This window comes from Ambystoma mexicanum, chromosome 10 (genome assembly GCF_040938575.1).
Source record: "Ambystoma mexicanum isolate Mex_15411 chromosome 10, UKY_AmexF1_1, whole genome shotgun sequence".
Classification (NCBI taxonomy): domain Eukaryota; kingdom Metazoa; phylum Chordata; class Amphibia; order Caudata; family Ambystomatidae; genus Ambystoma; species Ambystoma mexicanum.
Window position 1 is genome coordinate 80,923,438 of NC_090932.1, and position 22,293 is coordinate 80,945,730.

Genomic DNA, 22,293 nt, shown 5'->3' on the forward strand with positions numbered 1-22,293 from the left:
TGGGGGGTTGGAGCGTGAAATATTTTGTTCCACTGCGACAAACGATTTTTCAATGCCCTGTGACCGAGAGCGCTGCAGGCCGAACACGAGTCCCAGCGGTGGTCGGGCCCCGAACACACAAGACAAAGTGCATGGGGGTCCGAGGCCGGGAACAACCGGTCACATGAGGCACATCTTGTGAATACTCCTGCAACCAACATGAGCCGAGGGAGGGGAGGCACCAAAGAAGAGTGAAATAAGAATTGAAAAAACAAACAGGAAGCTAAAAAAACCTCTGCGCTGGCTAACAGGTCTGACAGGTCCATGCAGAAAAAAGGTCTGGGGTGAGGAACTGGAGGGCGGAGCGTTAGCACGCCCGAGGCCATGCCCCCACGCACTATACTAAATTTAAAGGGGGAAAATCAATTTTTTTGCAGCCAACAAATGTGTACAAGTTGTCACCACATTGATGTGTGTTTTTTTTGTTGTTTTTAAAGAGGTGGTAGGTTAGAACACATTTGATTTTAATGTAAATCTAGTGAGAGGGTGGGGAAGGTGCGAAATCGCGGGCCTGCCCAGCATAGAAATACCACAAAAAATACACAGGCTTTACCTTACAACTTGGATTTGAAGTTCCTACAACTGAGTGATTGGATTCATCTCCAACCTCTGGTGCTCCACCAAGCTGGTTTCATCCAGATCATTATAACATTAGTATTTTTATTAAATAATATGATAATGTGTGTATTCCTCCCAGACCTTAGGATTGTCAGATATAGTCTTGCAACAACCCAGCTATTGCTGTACACTCAAGTGGATCTCAACAGAACCTTGAATTAGTACCTTTTATTGGATCGGGTCCCACCACAAATTAAGGTTTCAGCAGGGGTCTCCAAGTCCTGGAGTGCAGCGTTCATTCTGGGCTGGTCTTTCCATAACCCAGGGTCCAGCTTGCCTTTTTGCCAGGTTTATGCTATACCCTGGTGTCAAGACTTGAGCAACCAACACTAGCAAAGTTACTAGTTCTCCCAACGAGCCATTCTCTCTGCTCTGAGAGGAAATGGTGGAGAACACTTCCTCTCTCCTAGCTGTGGATTCTACTCCCAATGCCTGTGCCCTCAGTGCGCCTTTCCAGCCCCTTTCATAGACTACAGTTTTCTGCACATCTTGTCTCAGAGATTACATTTCCGATATGCTTGTTAGGGGAGAGTTAGAGAATGTTCTAGACAGTCGGACTCTTGAAGATGCAGGTTTCATGGTCCATGATTAACAAGCTCTAAAACCCAGCTAAGGGTGAAAGAAGACACTCTGGTGCAAGTAACCAGCCTGCAATATCCCACAGCATCCACCATCTAGGAGCCACATTGGGTAGTGGGCGAAATGGCCATAGGCATAACATCTCACACTGTTCACAAAAGATGGGGAGTTCGTCCCACTCCCTGCACCACATCACTTAACTTAAGTCTTTTGGTGTTTCCTTCTCTGGCTCAGCTACTAGGACCTCTCTTACAAGGATAAGGCAGTGTTTCCTGAAGTCAGTGAAAATAATCGGGTTCTGTGTTGGCCCCTTCATGGGTCATCTCCTGTGCCTCTACTTGCTGAAAGACTGGCTCCAGCAACTCAAACTGTAGTCACCTCAAATTCACTGTTACACCCAGCTCCAACATATCTGCATTGGAGACCCAGACCAGCCTCTCCCAGGAGTCTCAATCATTTTGAAAGGTTAAGCTAAATAGGGCAGTTTACCACCAGCGATCTGCATAAGCACTGGTTGTAAGAGCAGCAGAGCAAGTTAAGTTGGAGAGTAGGTGGTCAGCACCTGGGACAGAGTACATGCAGTACAGTCGCCTCTCTCCCCACATAAATGCAGATGGGACTGAGCTATGAGGCAGGAAACTGGAAAGCAGAGACTGCCCTAGTTATTAGGATACAGAGCTAGCAGACATAGGCGAAGGAACAAGTTACTTACCTGTAACTGTTGTTCTCCAGCATGGGTCTGGCATGGATTCACATGCTCATGAATATTCCCCGTCAGGCTGGGAATCCTCGGTAAAGAAAAAATCAGTATCAGTTTTATTTCTGATCTGTCTTTCGTAGTAGTAACCAATCACTGATCTCTGCGTCATACTGACCACAGCCAATGACTGCCCTCTACCCAAGCCCCGCCTCTGGCAGCCATCTTCAGATTTGGTAGCACGTGAAGTGGCAGTATGACCAAGTGAAGAGCCGCAGAGGGGTAGGCGGGAGGGTTCGCATGTGAATCCATGCCAGACCCATGCTGGAGAACAACAGTTACAGGTAAGTAACTTATTCCTTCTCCAGCATGGGGTCTGGCATGGATTCACATGCTCATGAATAAAGAATACATAGCAGTACACACATGCACAACCACGGGAGGTGGCAAAGGCTCAACATTAAGCATTACATCAAACTCAACATTAAGCAATTCTTACCTCCTCACCCGGCTCACCTTAGGCGAACAGATTGCGCAGCACTGCTTGGCCGACCCTGGACTCCTCCCTGGAATCCCGATCGACGCAGTAGAATTTCGTGAAGGTGTGCGTCGACCTCCACATAGCAGCCCTGCAGATGTCCAGCAAGGGCACACCAGATAGGAACGCTGTGGTAGCTGCGATCGCTCTGGTGGAATGGGCTCTCGGACGGCCAGGCAGCGGTCGGTTTGCCAACCGATGACAGTACATGATACAGCCGGAGAGCCATCTGGAAATGGAGGCCTTTGAGAGAGCCTTCCCCTGATTGACAGGTCCAAAGTTCACAAAAAGTTGTGACGTCTTCCGAAAACACTTCGTGCGGTCCACTTAAAACTTCAGCGCTGCAGCCACATCCAGCGAGTGCAAAGTCCTTTCGGCCGGCGACGAAGGCGACGGGAAGAAAACAGGCAACACCAAGGGTTCGTTGAGGTGGAAGTCCGACGGCACCTTGGGCATGAAGGAGGGGTGCGTCCTGAGCACTAACCTCGTGTCGTGAAAAGTCAAGTACGGGGGCTTGCAGGAAAGGGCCAGTATCTCTCCCACTCTTCGTGCGGAGGTGATGGCCACAAGAAACGCTGTTTTCCACGACAAGAACTTCAACGGAGCCGAGTGCAGAGGCTCGAACGGAGGTCCCATGAGCTTGGTCAGCACCACGTTGAGCTCCCACGCCGGGGCCGGAGCCTTCACCGGCGGGAACGATCTGAACAGTCCCTTCATGAATTCTTTCACCAGACGATGAGACCACAAAGACGTCCGCCCCGTGGTTCTGGTGTATCGGGAGATCGCAGCAAGATGAATCTTGATGGACGCGTGCGCCAGTCCAGCCTTGGCCAGCGTCAGAAGGTACGGCAGTACCTGGGGAGCCGTAATCCGTAGAGGGTTAATCTTCTGTGCGTGGCACCAGACAGAGAACCTCTTCCATTTGTGTCCATAGCATTTAAGAGTGGAGGACGCCCTGGCCTTTGCAAGAACCTCTCTGCAGTTGGCCGGTATGTCGTATCCTCCAAACTCTAACGCTGCAGGAGCCAGGCCTGCATGTTCAGCGACTTCGGGTCGTGATGGAGGATGGCGCCTCCTTCCCTGGAGAGAAGATCCGCGTCCACTGGCAGCTTGACGGGGACGCTGACAAGTCCAGAAGGTCCGGGAACCATATCTGCCTCAGCCACGCAGGTGCGACGAGGATCATCCTGCACTGTGACCTCTTGAGCTGGTTGATGAGCCGGATCAGTAATGGCAATGGAGGGAACGCGTATAGAAACAGGCCCTCTCAGGGGAACGAGAAAGCATCGCCCATGCTCCTCGGCTGGGGAAACCTGCTGGCGAACCGCCGGCACTTGGAGTTCGTCGCCGTCGCAAACAGATCGATCTGGGGTGTGCCCCACCATCGGAAGAGGCGGTCCACTAGATCCTGTCATAGTTCCCACTCGTGGCACGAGCGCAGCTCTCTGCTGAGCGAGTCGGCGATGGTGTTTTTTTTACCCCTGCCAGATGAAATGGCACCAAAAACATCCCTTGGGCGACGGCCCAATGCCACAGATCCTGCGCCTCCTTGGACAGGGCTGGGGATCTGGTACCGCCCTGCTTCCTGATGTAGAACATGGTGGTGGTGTTGTCGGTGAAGATCCTCACCACCTTGCCCTTGAGGGACGGAAGAAAGGACCTGAGGGCCCAAAACATTGCACGGAGCTCCAGGACGTTGATATGGAGGGACTTCTCCGTCGGAGGCCAAAGGCCTCTCGCGTGCAGATTTTCGGTGTGCGCTCCCTACCCCTCCAGGGAGGCATCCGTGGTCACCGTCTCCTGGTGGCCGGGGGTCTGGAAGTCCATGCCCGCCATAAGATGCGCGCGGGTGCCCCACCACCGGATCGCTCGTCAGAAACTCCCGTCGAGTGTGATCCTCTCCTCGAAGCTGCCCGTCGTCTGGATCCAGCGCGCGTCCAGGAACTCCTGCAACGGGCGCATCCGGAGCCTGCACAGGCGGATGAGATAAATGCAAGAAGACATCATCCCGAGGAGGGACTTGATGGACCTCACCCTGGCCGCGTCCGCAACCAGCATCCGCTGCACCTTGCCCAAGATGGCCCTCGTCCTTTCCTCCGACGGAGAGGCCAGAAGCGCCACTGTGTCGAGCTTCGCTCCCAGAAACAGTGCGTCTTGTGCGGGCACCAGGTGGGACTTGGCGTAGTTTATGGAGAATCCCAGGTCTGTGAGTAGTTGGACGGTCCTTGCCGTGTGCTCCACGGCAAGCTCCTTCGTCTTTGCTCGGATGAGCCAGTCGTCCAGGTAGGGGTAGACGTGGATCCCCTCTCGGCGCAGCTGCGCCGCTACCGTGCGAGGCACTTGGTGAACACCCTGGGTGCCTACCTCAATCCGAAGGGAAGGGCTTTGAACTGGTAGTGACGCCCTTGGACCACGAACCTGAGAAACTTTCGGTGTCCCTTTAGGATGGGAATATGGAAGTAAGCATCCTCCAAATCCAACAACGACAGGAAATCGCCCTCCTCCAGTTGACCCAGGACGTGTTGGAGGGTGACCATCCGGAACTTCTGTGCCTTGATGAATTTGTTCAGTCGTCGTAGGTCCAGGATGGGACGCCATCCTCCCGTCTTCTTCTTCACGAGGAAGTATCTTGAGTAAACTCCGGAGCCCCGAAGCCACTTTGGGACGAGCTCGATGGCGCCCTTCTTGAGCATCGCCTTTAGCTCCAAGAGAAGTTGAGGGACGTGATGTTCTTTCCTGGGCACAGGGGGGACGCGCGGGCACCTCTTTAGAAACTCGAGCGCGTGTCCCTGAGCTAGGGCGTCCAGCACCCAACTGTCGGTGGAGATGGACTCCCACACGCTGACGTAGCTCGCCAGCCGGCCTCCCACCGGGGTGCTTCGGTGGGGGCCCGACCCCACGGCCGGTTCAATCCTGCTTCGACGAGGCTTTGCCGCCTTGTCCTCCTTGGCGACGACGGCGGGGTCCGCCTGACTTGCCTCAACCCCTGTAAGCTTCCTGTGACGACGAACGGGCCGTTTGACGGTAGGTGGAAAATCCGCAGCTGGAACCTTTGGAGGCACCCGGTTTGCCTCCGCCGCTCCGAAAGGGCGGCCGCCGTTGCTGGAGAACCCCAAGAACCCGGGCCGTCTCCGTGTCCGCCTTGATGGCTTGAAGGGAATCGTCCACTGTTTTCCCCAAACAGGTTGTTTCCGTCGAACGGCATGTCCAAGACTCTGGTCTGCACGTCCTGACGGAAGTCAGTAGCCTTGAGCCATCCACACCGCCTAAGGCACACGCCGTTGCCCAACTGGCGAAATCCAGTGTCAGCAATGTCCGTAGCAATCGTAATGGCGTGGTCCGACGCCACCTCTCCTTCCTGCAAGAGTTCTAGGGCTTCCGCCCTCTTGTCGTCTGGTAGGAAGTCCAGCAGGGGGGCCAGTTTGTACCACAACTCCCTGTCGTAGCGGGCTACGATAGCCAAGGCGTTGGCCGCCTTAATCGTCGTCGCTGCCGACGAGATGACTCTGCGTCCCATCGTGTCTAATTTCTTTCCATCGCCGTCCGACGGGGAGGTCGACGTAGAGGCCGCGCCCCCCCCCCCGCTTTCTTCCTGGCCGCCGCAGAGACGACCGAGTCCGGGGTCGGCTGTGCCCGAAGGCACAAGGGGGCCGCGTACGGGACCCGGTACTTCTTCTCGTACCGATCCCTTCTAGCCGGCGTCGTGGATGGGTTCTTGAGGAGGGCGAGGCCCTTATCCCAAATATCGTCTAGTAGAGGGACAGCGAGGACAGTCTTCCTCTTGGTCTCACGCCGTTGATAAAGGAAACCTTCCTTCTTCTCTTCCGGGCAGAGCTGCAAAAGCTCGGATGCCCTGGCGATCATGGAGTGAAACGATCCAATCTCGTCGGGCGGGGAAGCCCGGGTGGGAGGTGACGAAGGGAGATCCTCGCCGTGTCAGTCCCCGTATCATCCCCACGTGTCGTGGACGGGGAGGAGGGCTAACAGGGCGCGATGGCTGAAAAGGAGGATGAAGCCTTCTTCTCTTGTCGGGAGCGGTTCCTCCGTTGGTGGTAACGGCAGTCTCGTCCTTATCTCCGAGCATAAGGACTGTATAGCCAACAAAATGGCCGCCGAGTTGTCTTGCGGCACTGGTTGAGGGGAGTCCGACGGGCGGTCAGGAGCCCCGTCGGCACCCTCGACGTTCTCGTCTACTACGTCGGGGTCCCTCCCGACGGGCTGGTCTTCTTCCACGCCAACGCCGTGGCTTAAGACTTCGATCAGCTCCTCCTCAGAGGTTGAGGCCGAATCCACGACGACCTCCTGCCCCCCCCCCTTTTTCTTCTCCGTCGGAGGTTTCACGGGGGTCCTGTCGATGGGCATGAAAGAGGACTCCCTCCGTGGCAGGGAGACTCTGGGCCCCGAGGTCGCCACCACTGGTGTAACCTCCACAGGCTGAGCCAGGGCCGCCGCGACTGTCTCGATAGAGGCCTTGGCCGGGTGGATTAAGGCTTTCACCACCTTCGGTGCGCTCACCGCCTTCTCCTTGGGGGGAGGGTCACCACCTCGCTCCCCCTCCGATCGGGCCTTCGAGCTTGACCGGGGTCTCTCCAGGAGCTTCGCCGGGTGCTCGGCCTTCCTCTTACCCGAGCCAGAGCGTTGGCTCGTGGTTGATGGCGCCAGGGAGGATGCGCCCTGCCTGGCGCCCGTAGAGCCTGACCGTTCGGCGCTCCCGGTGCCAGCGGATTCGCGGTGCTTGGCCTTCTGTTTGACCCCTGTCGCCGGGGCGCCCTCAAAGGTCTTAGAAGACCGCTCGGACTTCTTCTTCTCGCCTGACGGGCTCTTTCCTTCCAGCCAGTTGGCGAGAAGTTGATGGCGGTCCTTCATGGTCCACTCTGACATATTGCCGCAAAACGCACAGTCCTTCTCCACGTGCGTCTTGTCCTCATGTAGGCAGTAAAGGCAAAGGGAGTGTTCGTCCTCCTTAAAGACATTCTGAAGCTGGCATCCAGGGCAGACCCTGAACAGCTTTCCGGGCGTCGAGCTTCCCTTCTCCTGGGCCATGTCCGAGATGGGCCTGAGAAACTTCTGGAGTCCTCCAAAAGCGTGGCTCGACGAAATCTTCATCTTTGAGGGGCGTAGACGAATCCGACACGGGTCCCCGTTGATCGGATGAAGAAACGGTGGAGCTTGAGGCTCTTTAGACCGAAAAAATAATTTTTTCTAAGAAAAAACGTGAAAAAAGCACTAACGCTCGAGAGCAATAGCACGAGGATCCCAACACTTGAACGTGCGGTAAAAATCTGAAGATGGCTGCCAGAGGCGGGGCTTAGGTAGAGGGCAGTCATTGTCTGTGGTCAGTATGCCGCAGAGATCAGTGATTGGTTACTACTACGAAAGACAGATCAGAAACGAAACTGATTTTTTCTTTACCGAGGATTCCCAGCCTGACGACGGGGAATATTCATGAGCATGTGAATCCATGCCAGACCCCATGCTGGAGAATGTGGTAAATGAGTTGAGCCGTGGCAAACAATATCCTTGCATTCAAAACGAAATAAATGACAAATCAAGCAAGAAGTTGTGGGGCAATTATAATTATAATGAGTGTGTGAAATAGACTATCCGAGTGAGAAACACTGGACAGTTACAATGAGGGGGACCAACAAAATTTAAAATAAGAGCATCATGCTGTGTGTAAGTCAGATATAGGAGACAGACAAGAGGACATGGTTAAAGAACTTTTATTTGAAATCAAAGAAAACTCAAGTCCTACCACTATGACGAGTTCCCTGCTCTAAAAAACAAAAGAATGCTCATCAGGATGTCAAACAAATAAACTTGGTCCTGGCGTCAAACCCAAGTTATCACAACTTCTGTCCTACCACTATGAAAAGACAGACATCTAGGTTTAACTTAGGATAGGAAGTCTACCTCTGGATTCACTTGGTGGAGTCTGGTTTCCTGAACCCCACCAAAGAGTTCTCAGAAGTCTCTTCCAGCTACTGGGTTGGTAGTTCCAACGAACAAACAAAAGGGGATTTACAACAAAGTCTATTCCAGCTCTTGGCCTGGTGATTCCAAGGAACAAAAAAAAATAAAAATCTTAATGTTCTTTTTTGCAGAACAATGGCTTTCTCCGCTTGTCCAAACAATTCTTTGTTTACCCCTCCTCAGGACTATACTAATTAGTTCATCGGGTTTATGGCTATCAGTATTTACAAAAGACCACTCGGTTAGGTCATGGGCTTGCTTAACAAAACTTGGTTCCTGGCTTTGGTCATAGTTTCTCTTAACCCCGCCGGTGTTCTTCGGATTATTAGTAGGCTACAGGCATGCTTGCCCCCACACCTCTTTGTGTGCAGCTTTCCTTGCAGCTTCTCTTACCCCCCCCCGCACCCCTCCTGCAGTCTTCCACTTAGCAGCCCTGTGTGAGCTTTAGTTGCGGTTTCTCTGGCAGTTTCTCCTACCCTCTTATCGGATCTTCAGATTACCAGCCCCATATGGGCTCCGGGGTTGTCACACTGCTTTCCACTCACTATTCGTACAATGCCACATACCTTCGCTCCAATGGTGGAGCTTGGTTGAGGAGGTGATCTCCCCTGGAGAACGTGGACCTGCGTTCTCGTCCTTGCCTAGGACTGCGCAGTCAGCTGCTTCGTCTCAGCGCTATCCACCTGCACTGGAGGAGCAGTATGCCAGTACATCTTCCGTCGCAGGAAGTGGGTTGCTCTCCTGGCAGTTCCGGCCTCAGCGGGATCTCTGTTGCCAGGGGAAGCAGTCCCTCGTGGACTGCTTTGGGTCCCGCTGAATACGCAGACTGCATGGCTCTCCCGTATTGCTCCTGAGCGGGCAGGACTTGCTCCTTTGCGAGGCAGCATGCTTCGAACTGGAGTGAGGCAAGGTGAAAGGTAATCCCCACTTAAGCATTCCTTGGCACCAGAGGGAGGACGTTTACCCAAAATGCAATCCCACTTGCCCCGTCCCTTAGGGTGGGTGTTCTGTAGCAGGCTCACCTCCTTGGTCCCAGTCCAAGGTTCAAAATTGAGATTCAGTGATCAGGAGCTAAAACCAGCTCGTGGTGTCAGGCATCACCCTGTAGGTAGGAGCTTCCGCAAAGGAACTAGGAGATACCGGAGATGTTCCTTTAACTTTTTGTCCATTTTGTATGAACCATTGTGTTTAAATGTGTAAAAAAAAAAAAAAAAAAAAAAAAAAAGTCAGGCGTGCACCCCTGTTCCCAGTAAAAAAGTTCTTAATGCAAATAGTAGCTGGGTTAAACGTGTATTAGATGTGTTCTAATTCTTCTTTATTAACATTCTCAAATACTCGAAGTTAATGTCACAGTTACATGTTTGGAAGGAAACAGTTGGCCCTAGGAGCCAAAAGTAGGTCATAGTAGCTGTTGGTTTTAAGCTAACCAGGCTCCACTATGCTTGACGCGGGAGCTAAATGGCTCCCAGCTCACCTCAATTTCGAACCGTGCAGTCTCCCATTCGGGAGACTGGACGAATTCCGTGGATTGGTCCCAGCTGTCAATCCAAATGGAGAAGAGATCCCTGGCAATCAACTACTGAGAAAATGATCTGGTGTGAGGAAGTTAACTGGCAAACAAAATGTAATCCATCTTCCCCAATGAACTTGTCCAGTCCTGCTTCAAACTAAACACATTTGCTCTTTCTTTGCAAACATTTTGAGAGATATGGACATTGCTTTACCCCCCACAAATCCTGTGGGGTTGTATCAGTCTAACGAAGAATTTGGAAAACAGTCTCGATGACAAACACATAATTTATCACAGAAGGAGACAACTTATTTTAATGAAGTCAAAATATACACCAAAATTGGAGGTCTCCAACTGCCCCTCCTTCCAATTCCAATGTAAAAAGTGCATCCCTCCCCAAAAGCCGCTCCGTTGTGACCCCATAGTGGGAACCTCAGAACCAGTATGAATCACAGGAGCAGTTTGCACCAGATTTCCTTAATTGTAAACATACTGAAGCGTTACACGGTAGGCCTTGTTTTTCTACACCATTTGTGTCACCCACAAAAATCTTTGCAGGTCTACATTCTAGTTTGCAAAGAAAGCCCTAAAAGCAACAGCTCCAAAGAACTGCACCATGCTTGTATAGATTGTAAGATGCATCATACAAATAGATTACATGAAAGGAATTAGTAGCTCTCCAAATGTTTATAAAAAGGCATGTAACGCAAATATAAAAAGGTATACCAAGAGAATATTAAAAAAAAGATTAGAACAAAATGGAGATTAAAGACCACTGTTCAGTTAAACCTTGAGAAGGCACGTCTCGAGGATGAATAGCAGTAATAAACCTGCAAAAAAATAAAAGGTCATGGGGGGAAAAGACATCCCTCTGTACAATGAAACCCCATGTGGAAATAGCTTTAATGAGTGTAGCAGGAAGTGTGCCATTATGGCGCGGAGGGAAACATGGTAGGACATGACAGAATAGTGGGCCATCAGGGCAGAGGATAGGGAGAGGAATTGATCCAAGGTTGGCAGAAAGAGGTTCAATGTTGGATGCTTCAAGTGCAAACAGTGTTGGAAAGAAGACTATTGTTTAATAAACATTTCTGGAAGAACATTAAAAAAATAAATAAATTTAAAAAAAAAAAAAGAGATGAAGACTGTTGGAATCGGAGAGTACATTATCTGGAATGGACCAAAAGAACCTTTCCGGGGGTTCTAAGAATAAACATGCATCCGTCATCATTTGGCCGATGTTATAGCAGATGAAACCCTAGAACAGCTTGCAAAAACCCCATCCATGCAAATAAGCATTATATATATTTTATTGCTTATTTTCATGGATGGGGTTTTTGCAAGCTGTTCTAGGGTTTCATCTGCTATAACATCGGCCAAATGATGACTGATATATATATTCACATACACAGACAAAAATAAAAAAGGTAAGCCCATTCAAGAAGTTAGTTTGTTTTTTAGAATGATTAATAGCTTTCTGAATCTCACTTAAACAGTTAGCTCACCTTGGACTTTGCCAGAAAGTAGATATCTGGGTGTAACAGCATCAGCCATGTGCACCTCATCACTAGGCTGCCGAATGGCAGAGAAGTCCTCCGATTTTTGTCGGTTGGAGAGTCCACCAATAGTTTTCCTGGTTTTGTTTTTTGTGTCTGGTGGTTGATCCTGCTCTACGCCCCCAGAAAATGCCTGCAGAGAAGCACCATCTCGCGAACAATTAAAAACAACTCTGCCACCAGAGGCATCACTCACAACAATAAGGCCAAGCTTTGGAGTAGAGTCTCCATGCAATGCAACACTCGTGTCCTGGCTTGTGTCTGTATCCCTTCTTCTATGTTGCTGGCTAGCCAAGGATTGAGATTTTCGGGCCGCCTTGTCTTCTGCGGATTTCTCAGATCCCTGGATGGGGTGCTTTTCATGTTGCAACATTTTACTGGGCGAGTATGTCTGTGCATGAAATCCGTTTCTTCCTGAAGCTTCTCTCATGCCCCTCGTCGTAGGAGAGCCATACTCAAAAGCAAAGTCAGGGAGACCAGCTTCCTCTTGCTGTAGGGCATGTTCAACATGGTTCAAATACGCCCTGAAACGACCACTGTGGTGCTGCTGCACAAGCCTGGCGTAGGCATTCTTCTGAGGTACCACAGGCTTTTGTCCCTCTCTACTGCCATGGGCAGCCGCACCTCTTGAATATCCCAAATGATCCATTCTCCAAAGTTATGTTCAAACTTCAGACAAAAAGAAAAAAGAAAATAAATGATTCTTGCTAGTGCCAAAGTTTTTAGAAAAACTGTATACACACACCATTGTTAGTGACAAACACCAAAAGAGGAGCACGACATATGTTTTGTACAAACTGCTGTTGGTAAATATTTCACTTAATAACCCGTGTTTTCAAGCACACACTTGTCCAATGTTCAGCTTCAGATCTCAAACAAAAATGGTTCAATTGGACATTATCAAAACCTACAATATTTCATCCTCCTTCTACCAACCTAAACATTATGCATTAATTATTCATCCCCACAGTGTGGATAAATCGGACCAAAGGCAAGTGCCTTAGTAACCTTACAGCAAACTTTCCTTAAATCCATGTCACAAGTCCAACGTCACCTTCTTATATATATGCCAGAACCCAAACATTGCAACTAGAGCCAACATGGTTCCTTTCTCGGTCATTGTCGAGATCCAGATCAGTGTGACAGCGTAAATAAACAGAGTTGGTGTTTAAAAGGCATTTGCCAAAAACGAATGCACTTCTACTGGTCAGGTCTCCCTTTATCTCAAGGAACGTCATTAAAATATTTTTCTTTTAAAAAGGACTTGATTGAAGAGAATACTCTACGCCAGAAGAAGGTCAGTCAGAATTACAAAAGCAGGACTCTTATAGATCACAAACACCAAGGTATGGCCGATCAAATAAAGACATTCACCAAATGCAAAATCTCCATTTTTTTTTTTTTTTTTATTACAAATGATCAGGTGGGGGGGGGGAACAGAATGACTACAAGACGTCAAATGATTCACACATCAGATGCGATATGCAATAAAACGGCAGCGACATCCCTCCAGAAACCTCCTATGTTAGTTGGTTGACTCACAATGGATTTACTCCAGCAGACGAGACAAGAGCTGCATTAAATTGCAAGAATAACCCTAACCTGTGAATTCACAAGATATCACAAAGAATGGACATTAAAGTGAGGCGATCAAAGTGCACTTCCATTGTCCTCGGAGAGATCAGCTCTAAAGCAGTCAGCCAAAAATCCAACACCCAGATTTCCCAAATAAATGTAAGAAATAACAGGAAACACTAGACATACAAACATGGAGCGGAAGGTCATGGCAGAAAGTGCACAAACCTCCAATCACTGCACACTGCAAAGAATAAAATATGCTTTTCATTTCAGCCTCAAAGGGACACAGTTCATTATTGGTCAAGTGTACCAGCTAGGACAGCAATGCCGCAAAGTTTGAGGAATTAAAGTTTAAATATTGAAATAAACTAAAAACGTTGACGATATGAAAAACGCCCCCATTCATGTGCTAGAAGGAGAAGAGTGACCCATTCGCCTTTCGGCAAGCTACAAATTATTAGCGTGGTGTCGAAAACATAGGACAGGCTACCTGGTAACTGTCGAGGCATGACATTGCTGCCCCGAAACATACTATCCATGGTGGTGTGCTGGTACAAGAAATTGCCAGCCCATTTAAAAAGATTTCACACTGATTCCACTCTAAAGAAGAGCAAGGCAATCAGGTATTTTGACAAAATCTAGCCTGGGTAAATTCTTGTAGTTTTGAATTCCATCTAAGTTTTACCAGGAAATTCACATGGTGTAGTACAGCAATGACTTCTATGAATTCATTAAGTTGACTGTAGAAGGTGGTCTCAGATTATTTTGCTGTACGTGCCAGAACAAGGAGCCGCGTACCACTGGCATGGCTCAGACTAAATTGGTGGACCAGCTAGTAACTTGTGAGTTCATAAGATATCACAGTGTACCCTGCATCCTTTTGGGAAATAAACTTTAGGGGTGCATGGACCCTTTACCTGTCAAATAACTCATACCCCCGATCAACTGCACAAGAGGTAGTTCAAGCACCCAGAAAAATAGTTTTGAACTGTGAATTTCCAATTTGTTTTGTAAGAACCCCTCTGCTACAAAGCTTAGTTCCATCAATGAAATGAAATTGCTGCTGTAGTGGAAGGGTACCATTACTATAGGAGATGTTTTGGACCAGTTTAAGACAATCCATCCAGCATCCTGTCCTTTGGGCAGTTTTCGGTTGACAGTCATCAGCTGGGAGGCATACGCAGCTGTGGATGTACTGGTCTATTGGGGACCTCTCGAATCTCACAGTACCATGTATACCAGACTTCTCATAATTTGGTCCTGTGCAAGTCTGTCCTCTACTAGCTTAAAATGGAGAAGCCCGACGTTTAATAGCTTCTCTTCTTCAACTGATGCAGTTAACTCAAACAGACTTGCAGTAGACTTAAGAACCCCAGAACTCCCAGCTTTTTAAAGTTCACACATATCGATTAATACTTTTTAGTTCTGCAATAATGCAATCAAATGTAAAAAACAATGTTTTTGATTATTCGGCATTTTAAAAACACAAACAATACTCAGGAGTTTTACACACACACTATGCAATGTTGTATATTTTTAAAAACGTAATGGACCAACATTTAAGGCTCAGAATACACAGCCATTCAGTTATAATGGTAAGCACAAATGACCCAACGCTAGAGAAAGCGCAATTAATGATCTTTGTGATCACTACTTTTTATAGCAAATGTGAACATTTGTATTTTTAGGTTCATGCATTAAAGGTTAAAGTATTTTAACATTTGCTGTGGGCTCTCATTTCAGAATCGATGCTTTATGGGTTTACAACCAACATTACTACTGCAATAGCCCTGCTCATTTTGTGTTGCCCCTTCCAATTCTACTGTGCTTACATGTAAATTCACTGTCCCCATCAGTATTGTACAATGATCTACTGGAATCATTCTTAGGAGCAACATGTGAGACATGAAACTATTGTATACTGAGCAATAGTATCCTGAACAGTCTTTCTCCAACCAGCACAGACAAATCACAAAAGGTAGGACTGGAACACCAGGTTATGTTAATAGTTCCTATACTGTGTCAGTCCCCACTGCAGTAGTCCAACAGGGCCAAGGCTTGGCCAAATAGTGGCATGTCGTGCCCACTGTAGGCGTATCCAGACCTTGTTCTGTAAAGGAATGGGAAAGAGCAGCACAGGAGGTGGGTTGAAGGGGGGAGCAGAGTGATATATGAAAGAGTTGAACAGGAAAGAAGGGTTGGACGGTAAGGTTGGAAATGGTGATCGTCGACATGCCTGGAACATCAGTACGAAGAGATTGGAGCCTACCTCGGATCAAGAAAGAGGGCAATGCCTTATGCTCCTAAGAACGAGTGTATAACCTGTGACCTTGATTACGGAGTCTTATTTGCGTTTAGATGGTACTCCAACCTGACTCAGATGGAGCAATCGGTAATTATCAGAAAGAGTCCAAAGGTAAATGCAGTGGACACAAAAGGAGAAGGGGGACAGGGTGCCATATTTGCATGACCATGTACTTAAACTTGTGATTATTTCAAGAAAGATTGTTGAAGCATGAAAGAGGTCTCATTGCATGGAGCGTGATTTGGCCCATTCACAACAGTGTTAAGCTTGAGAATTGGACCTTTGGTTGCAATTTTGGACACCCCTCGCCAGCTCCATGCAAGAAAATGTCATGTTTGGAATTTACCTCTGCGGCCGACATAAGAGGATAATATGGATTACATTTGCATACTTCGCATCAATTCCCCAACAGGAGAATAGTTTACCTGAACTTTTTGGAGGAGGTCTAGACATTTTGCAACTTTACCTTGTTAATTATGCACATTTCGAATTTGCAGGAATCAGACTTTTAAAAGTGTCATTCCACATCAGCACAATATACTGACAGGGACTACTTATTGGGCTTCTAAATGTCATTTTACAGAGTCTTCTTCATATCCCACAGTACCTCAGTGTTGCTCATCCAGTCCCTGTTAAATGGATGGGTCCTTTGGAGTTCCTGTAGGACTACTGTACCCATAATGCTTATGGCGCCATATACTCGGACCACCTATTGATAATAACTAGAGATGGCACACTAATTACTTCTCCATCTGGTTTCCCCTTCAATATTAGCGACTACCAGGATCACCATCCTAAGATAATATAGCAAATACATGCGCGTGAGGGCAGAGGTGCATTTCACCAGCATTGCGTAATGTATACTCCAAGTCCTCTTTCTGTATCCATCATCTGTTACAAGGATACCAGAGCCGGCAACATACAGCTCGGCTATTCACTTCGGTGGCGCCGACGTCCGCGACAGAGCAACACGGTCAGGTAAGCTACTACACAGGGGACAGTGCTCCTACCCAATTGGACACATTATTTGTAAATGAATTTGTTAATGTTCGAAGTTGGACAGGGTGCCTTCACCGAGCACTAACGGAGGTCTTTTTCCTCCGTTTCTCCGCAGACGGAGTTGTTTGAATTGACAAGAGACTGCCTTGTTTATACTCAGGCATAACGCATGGCCTGGTAAGTACCACGGCCATCTCTGTTTTTATTATATAATCCGTGCAAGGCAGATCAAATTATTGAACCCGACCTGCTTCTGTGTCTCCTTCTCCATAGGGTACTAAAGACCCTTCTAATGCATTAGGGTTATCAATCCCAGTGTCGGTGTGGAGTTGGGTATTGGACAGAATTGCCTGAGGCACACCTAGAAACTTTAATTGACACAAGTGAAAGAAAAGCGCCAAGGAATTTAAGTACCCACAAGGGGCATAAAAGGTTATTAAAAAGCTACATGTTACAAACCATCGACAATGAAATCATAGGTCACCACTAATTGAGGATTTGTATGATTGCCCTAATTTAGAGATTTATCCTATATTCACCGGACACTCATCGAGTGAAGAATCATCCATAGCAGGGATTCATCCAAGGTCTCAAGACCACCACCCGCTGAACACACAGTGGAGGTGAGTCTTCAACACACAGACTAGTAGCATATTGTGAAGACAGAGACATTAAGTGTCAGTAAATTGTGAAGATAACAGGTTTAGTTTAGAGTTGGTAATTAGTATTCCTATTTTGTAGCCCTTTAGATTGAAAGGCTCACGGATTCCATCAAGATACCAGACGGACTGGAGTGTTGCATCTCGTCCTGAGGAAGGTTGGCCAGAACTGTTGGGGATACATTTCATAAGCCTGTTCCACAATACAACCAAAACACGTGTAGATGATAAAAACTCTCCATAATAAGAACAGAGGGTCACATCTAGAAGACATAAGAGTGTTGGACTTGAAATTGCAAATCATTTCAATTGCTGGGTATAATGAACACCCATGTTTGATGAAATTGTAGTAGTATGAAGATTATCTGTATCAGTGAAGTATGAAGGGAAATGTTTTGTAAGGTTGAGTCTATTTTTAAAGTAGTATTTGCTGTTATGTGAAATAAATACCATATCAAGAAAAAAAAAAAACTGAAAAAATTATGAAAGATTCCTGTCATCATTGAACCTATTGGCCCATATTCTGCTTTTTGTTTATATAGTCTTCTGCCCTACATTTATCACACTACTGGGCTGATATGCAACATTTCAAAGAGGATTGAATAACCCTGTTAAGGTGTCAATCTTCATCAGTTTACTGTGCTGACAAGAGAGGAACTGCGTTGAGACCTCCAAAATGTAATCTTGGTATTTTATGCACTACTTATGTTACTCAGCTTTTATGTGAATTTCGAACTTACCAGACTCAAACTTAACAGGGTTAAATATATCAAATACTAACCAGGGATAAAGAAGCGCATTGTAACTGAAGGGCACAGCACTGGTGGGGAGGATCGCAAGTGAGGGAAATGGAGGAGTCGTACGACCGCCGCACCTGGCTGCCCTATGTGCAATCACAATGGAAATATCCGTAGAACGCAACTACGGGCCGCATGTTTGCATGCACAGAACTGCCTGTAAGTAGTTGTAGAACCGTACGTTTGTCGGTCGCACAACTTAGCACAAGCGTATCTCTTCCTGTGACCCCTGATAACTCTGCCCCTAGCCAAGATATGCAAAGAAACGTGTGATGTAGTTTTAGTACGTGGAAGGACTCACCCACGTCCTGCTAGTACCTTTGCACGTGAACATGCCACCTACTGTACCGTGCACACTCCAAGCTCATTTAGAAATGAGCAGTGCACATGTGCCGTATATTTAAGTGGTCCGGGGATGCCAAGGGTGTCCGTAGGAGACCTATGCACGTGGCCACAAAGTATTGCAGCCAATAAGCGTCTCGCGGACAGCCGTCCAAATGGATGACAATGGCGACATTACCATGGGAACGGAATCACGCTGCGCGTGGGCCCTTATTTAGCGGACACGATCCGGACCCGTGCACATCGAAAAGGGACTATTTTCTGCAATGTATGGTGTGTTGCAGTGAGAGTGAACGCTTACAGAGGTCCTGAACTCTCCCTTCTGCAAGTAGTTATTGTAGGGAAAGATTTAGGGCCACTTTCCAGTTGCACGTGCTCCACAACAGTCCTATAAAAAGGGCACACCCCACAACTGTGCTGCAATCCATGTTTGGCTTTCCAGAGAAGACCAGCGGTGCACATTGGTTCGTGCAGATATTGCTTTCTGCCCAATTCTGTGCCTGCAAAGTACCTCTCCAATTAATGGCCACCATGGCTTCTGCAACTACCTCTTCCTCAGGAGCACCACCACCACCACCACCACCACTTCCTTCTGAAGCGCCTGAGCAAGGGAACAGGCGTGATAAAGTGGATCGACATCAAAAAGGAAACAAGGATAAAGTAGAGGGAATCTCCATTGCATGCAGCCAGCGTGAGTCGTGGGTGTGGAAACTATTTACGACTGTTGGAGATGTGCCCGAATCTTGTGCAAACCAGGTAAAATGCAGTGAGTGTAGTACTCAGTCGTGGAAAACCTGGCTTGTACAGCTACGGCACCACCTCCATGCGGCGGCACCTGAAAACAAACCACAAGGCAGCTGTTTGGAGGGTTGTCCCTTTCCAAGAAGGCAGTAGGTTACTTTCCTCTACAGCACCCTCTGCATCTGCTCCTGCCACCACTAGGGACACTCCAGTGGGCCAGCGCGTCCCGCAACCAGCCTTGCGGGCCATACACACTGCAACAGACCCGTACCTTTCAACGGTCACTGTCTTGTGCATGTACTGCGATGCGATTCTGTGCAGAGGGGAACAGTTTCGAAGTGCTTTTGAGGCTTCGGTCCGGCAGCATGACAAAGAGTGCCCCCTTCCCAAGTGAGGTCCAAGCAAAATCTTGTGCTCTCCGCGTGCAATTTCGTATCCCTGTGATTGGTTCACTTTGCCAAACCTCCCTCGCATTCCTGTCCTTCAGTGGCGTGTCTTATAAAACAGTAAAAAATGCAACCCAACCAGAAGGCCGGGGGGGGAGGTGGAAGACAAAAAGGCTGATTGCACTGTTCAAAAATAGAATTTGAATGAAAGCATGCAGACGGTGGCGCATGAGTGCAACGTACACATTTGTCAACAATGGGCGGCGGGACTCAGTCAAAACCATTGTACGCATTCACAAAACAAAGTGGTGGCTCTGAAAAGAGCCTTTTTGTGGCGTTTGCATTTGGAATGTTCGAAGTGGTGAACACCCACAGGGAAAATTCTGGCTAAACTTTCAGGAAGCGCTGCACTGCATTTTGGATATTACACAGAAACAGCTAATTGCCAGCATCAGTCAGATGAACGCATCTGAACTAAAAATGTTGCTACTACAAAACGTAATGTTTTCATTGTGGAAGGAGAACATGCCAACGTCTCGCAAAAGTGCAAACAGCCTTGTTCACATTGCGCCACGCTTTTTCCATTTGTGACCCATACGAGGAGTAACGCAGCCACATCTGTCTCTGGACAATGCGAGAAAAATTATGTGTGGCGTTGGAAACATTCCATGAGTTGCCTTAATGTCTCCTTCATTGCAAACTGCAGTGAGATGCCGCTAACATGTCCTAAACTGTTCTCTCTTCAATAAACAATAATAATGTCTGGATGAGCGAGCATCAAAAAACTGGCACAAAGGGGACGCACATGGAGCCACTTCATCCCTCGTATTCCATACCAGTGCACATCGATATTATGGAACCCAAGGTTTGCTGCCAGTGCCCAGCGTTCTGCGTAAACCTGTACCCAATGGATCCAGGAGTCACCCAGAAGCCATAAAGCCAGCCTACTGAATGGGACAACCATATCATAGCCATCTGCACTTCTATTTGCAAACATGTTCTGGCACAATCGGTTGCTACACACCACACCCACGAAATCATATTGACCAATCCAAATTCATGCACATTGCAGCCCCCCTGAAAAAAAACAAAAACAAAGAAAAGACCCAGATGTAGTGCATGCGCACCTCCAAATGCCACAGCTTTCGAAAACCCATGGTCCTGTGTGGGGGAGGAGGATGCGCAAAAACACATTTGAAGCACGATAGACAATGGGCGCTTTTGTTGGTAGTTGTGAAAAGTGTTTTTTTTTATTTTTGTAAAGCGACTAGTAAACATCTTTGTGTGGTAGTTGTTGGGGATTGCCGTCTGCTTTTCCTCCTAACAGTATTACACGAGTGTCTGCAACGTAAATTATACATTGCAGAACAGAAGACTAGTTTTAATAGGTGGAAAAAAATATCAGCTCCACCGACAAACGTCACACTAGAAGCACTAAGGTTCTTATGGGCACAGAAGAACATCCTAGCATGTAACAGAAAAGCAGACAACCCGTATTCCCATTATTTCCATGGCAAGCATATTACGAATTACAGCATGGAGCATGTGCGCGCCCCCTGCCCAAACTACTGCAAGGGCCGCACCCCAGTAAAGCAGGGCCAGTCCCCTTTCCAGTAGCCTTTTCCCAGCACTCCTTCATTGGCTACTGTTAAACAGTCACATACGCATCCACCAATTACATTCAAGAATTCTGCATCCAAAGCCATCACCTCTGTTGAACAGTCCATACCAACCGTTAAACACGCAGAGTGCAAGTGTCCTGTAAATCAAAGCACTTGCATGGGAAAATACTGTAAAACGATCTACGAGTTCTGCATCGGCATCCCTACCCATCACCACGCCTTGCAGGTATTACTTTTTGTACAGTACATTTGCAACTGTGTTATACGTTCGTAGCAACAGGGTACCTGGCACTGAATCTCCATAACGTACTCAACATACTGTTATTTCTCCCATCACCTACCATTAAATGGCTCCTACAGTGGTAGGTGGTGCCATATGCCCATAGCAGCCATTGTTATATGCAAACGGTTACTCTGTTCTTTTTTCCGATGCTTTCCCCCCATTAACGCACCTATCAAATATGTAAAAATCGCACACAAAAAGGATCAGTCAGCGTATCCCACCAAACTAAGCCAAGTGCATACACTGCATGCATAACAGTTTCCTGCCACTTACCTTTCACACTTCATAGACCACAACATTACTGAAAGAAAACAAAAGTATGTGTGCATTGGCAGCAGTAACATTCATAAATGTGCATAAGGAAATTAAAGACTGGAAACAATGGCTCCCCTCAAGTAGCAAGCATATATATGCAGAGAAGTACATGCAATTGCACAAAAACATTCTGCTTTGCACTCTGTACATCTGCACCTTTTTGTCCTCCTTCCACAATGCAAAGTACTACATTTTGAAAGTAAATCGTCCTACACTAATATACACACACACACACACACACACACGTTCAATAAGACGTCATACAATACACTCCCAAATAACCCACCTACCGCCTTCACAAGCATGCTTATGCGTCCAAGTCCCCAGTCATATTGTAAGCCATCCATTTATACATCCACACTTGTTCTTCCTTCCAAGCCAACCCCCTAGCGTTTTAAAGAATGTATTGTACAAATCTAAGCACTATGACATTAGCCAACATATTTTCTTACCATCTTCTTATACAGGTGCAGTACCCACCTCTCTCCAGAAAGCCACTGGCGTGGGCACTTCAAAATACAACCTGCAATATATCTACTCTGACCAAGTAACAAATTAAGTACAATACCATCATAGTGTTGTACGTCTTACTAGAAGAGTGCACTATTGTATTGTAGCATATAGATTTGTTGCAATCCACCAGTATGTACTTCATTGTTACTCATGACACCTCTACAGGTGCTCAGTGTTTGTTAATGTCGCCACCATTAGACTAATCCCCACATAGCAAGATACTGCCCCCAAGCGAAAGTTAGA

The 22,293-nt window shown here is 47.6% G+C and overlaps 1 protein-coding gene across 2 annotated transcripts in view; it reads right to left on the reverse strand.

Annotated features, from left to right (window-relative positions):
* DIS3L2 (DIS3 like 3'-5' exoribonuclease 2) overlaps nt 1-22,293 on the reverse strand; it is a 2,640,663-nt gene that overhangs the window by 2,602,742 nt on the left and 15,628 nt on the right. The window contains exon 2 of one of the 2 annotated variants that reach the window (XM_069617547.1): nt 11,460-12,179. The exons of the other annotated variant lie outside the window; for it this stretch is intronic. Within the exon in view, the coding sequence (XP_069473648.1) occupies nt 11,460-12,159 (700 nt within the window). The 5' untranslated portion in view covers nt 12,160-12,179. The remainder of the gene's footprint in view (nt 1-11,459; nt 12,180-22,293) is intronic. 2 annotated transcript variants of the gene reach the window in all.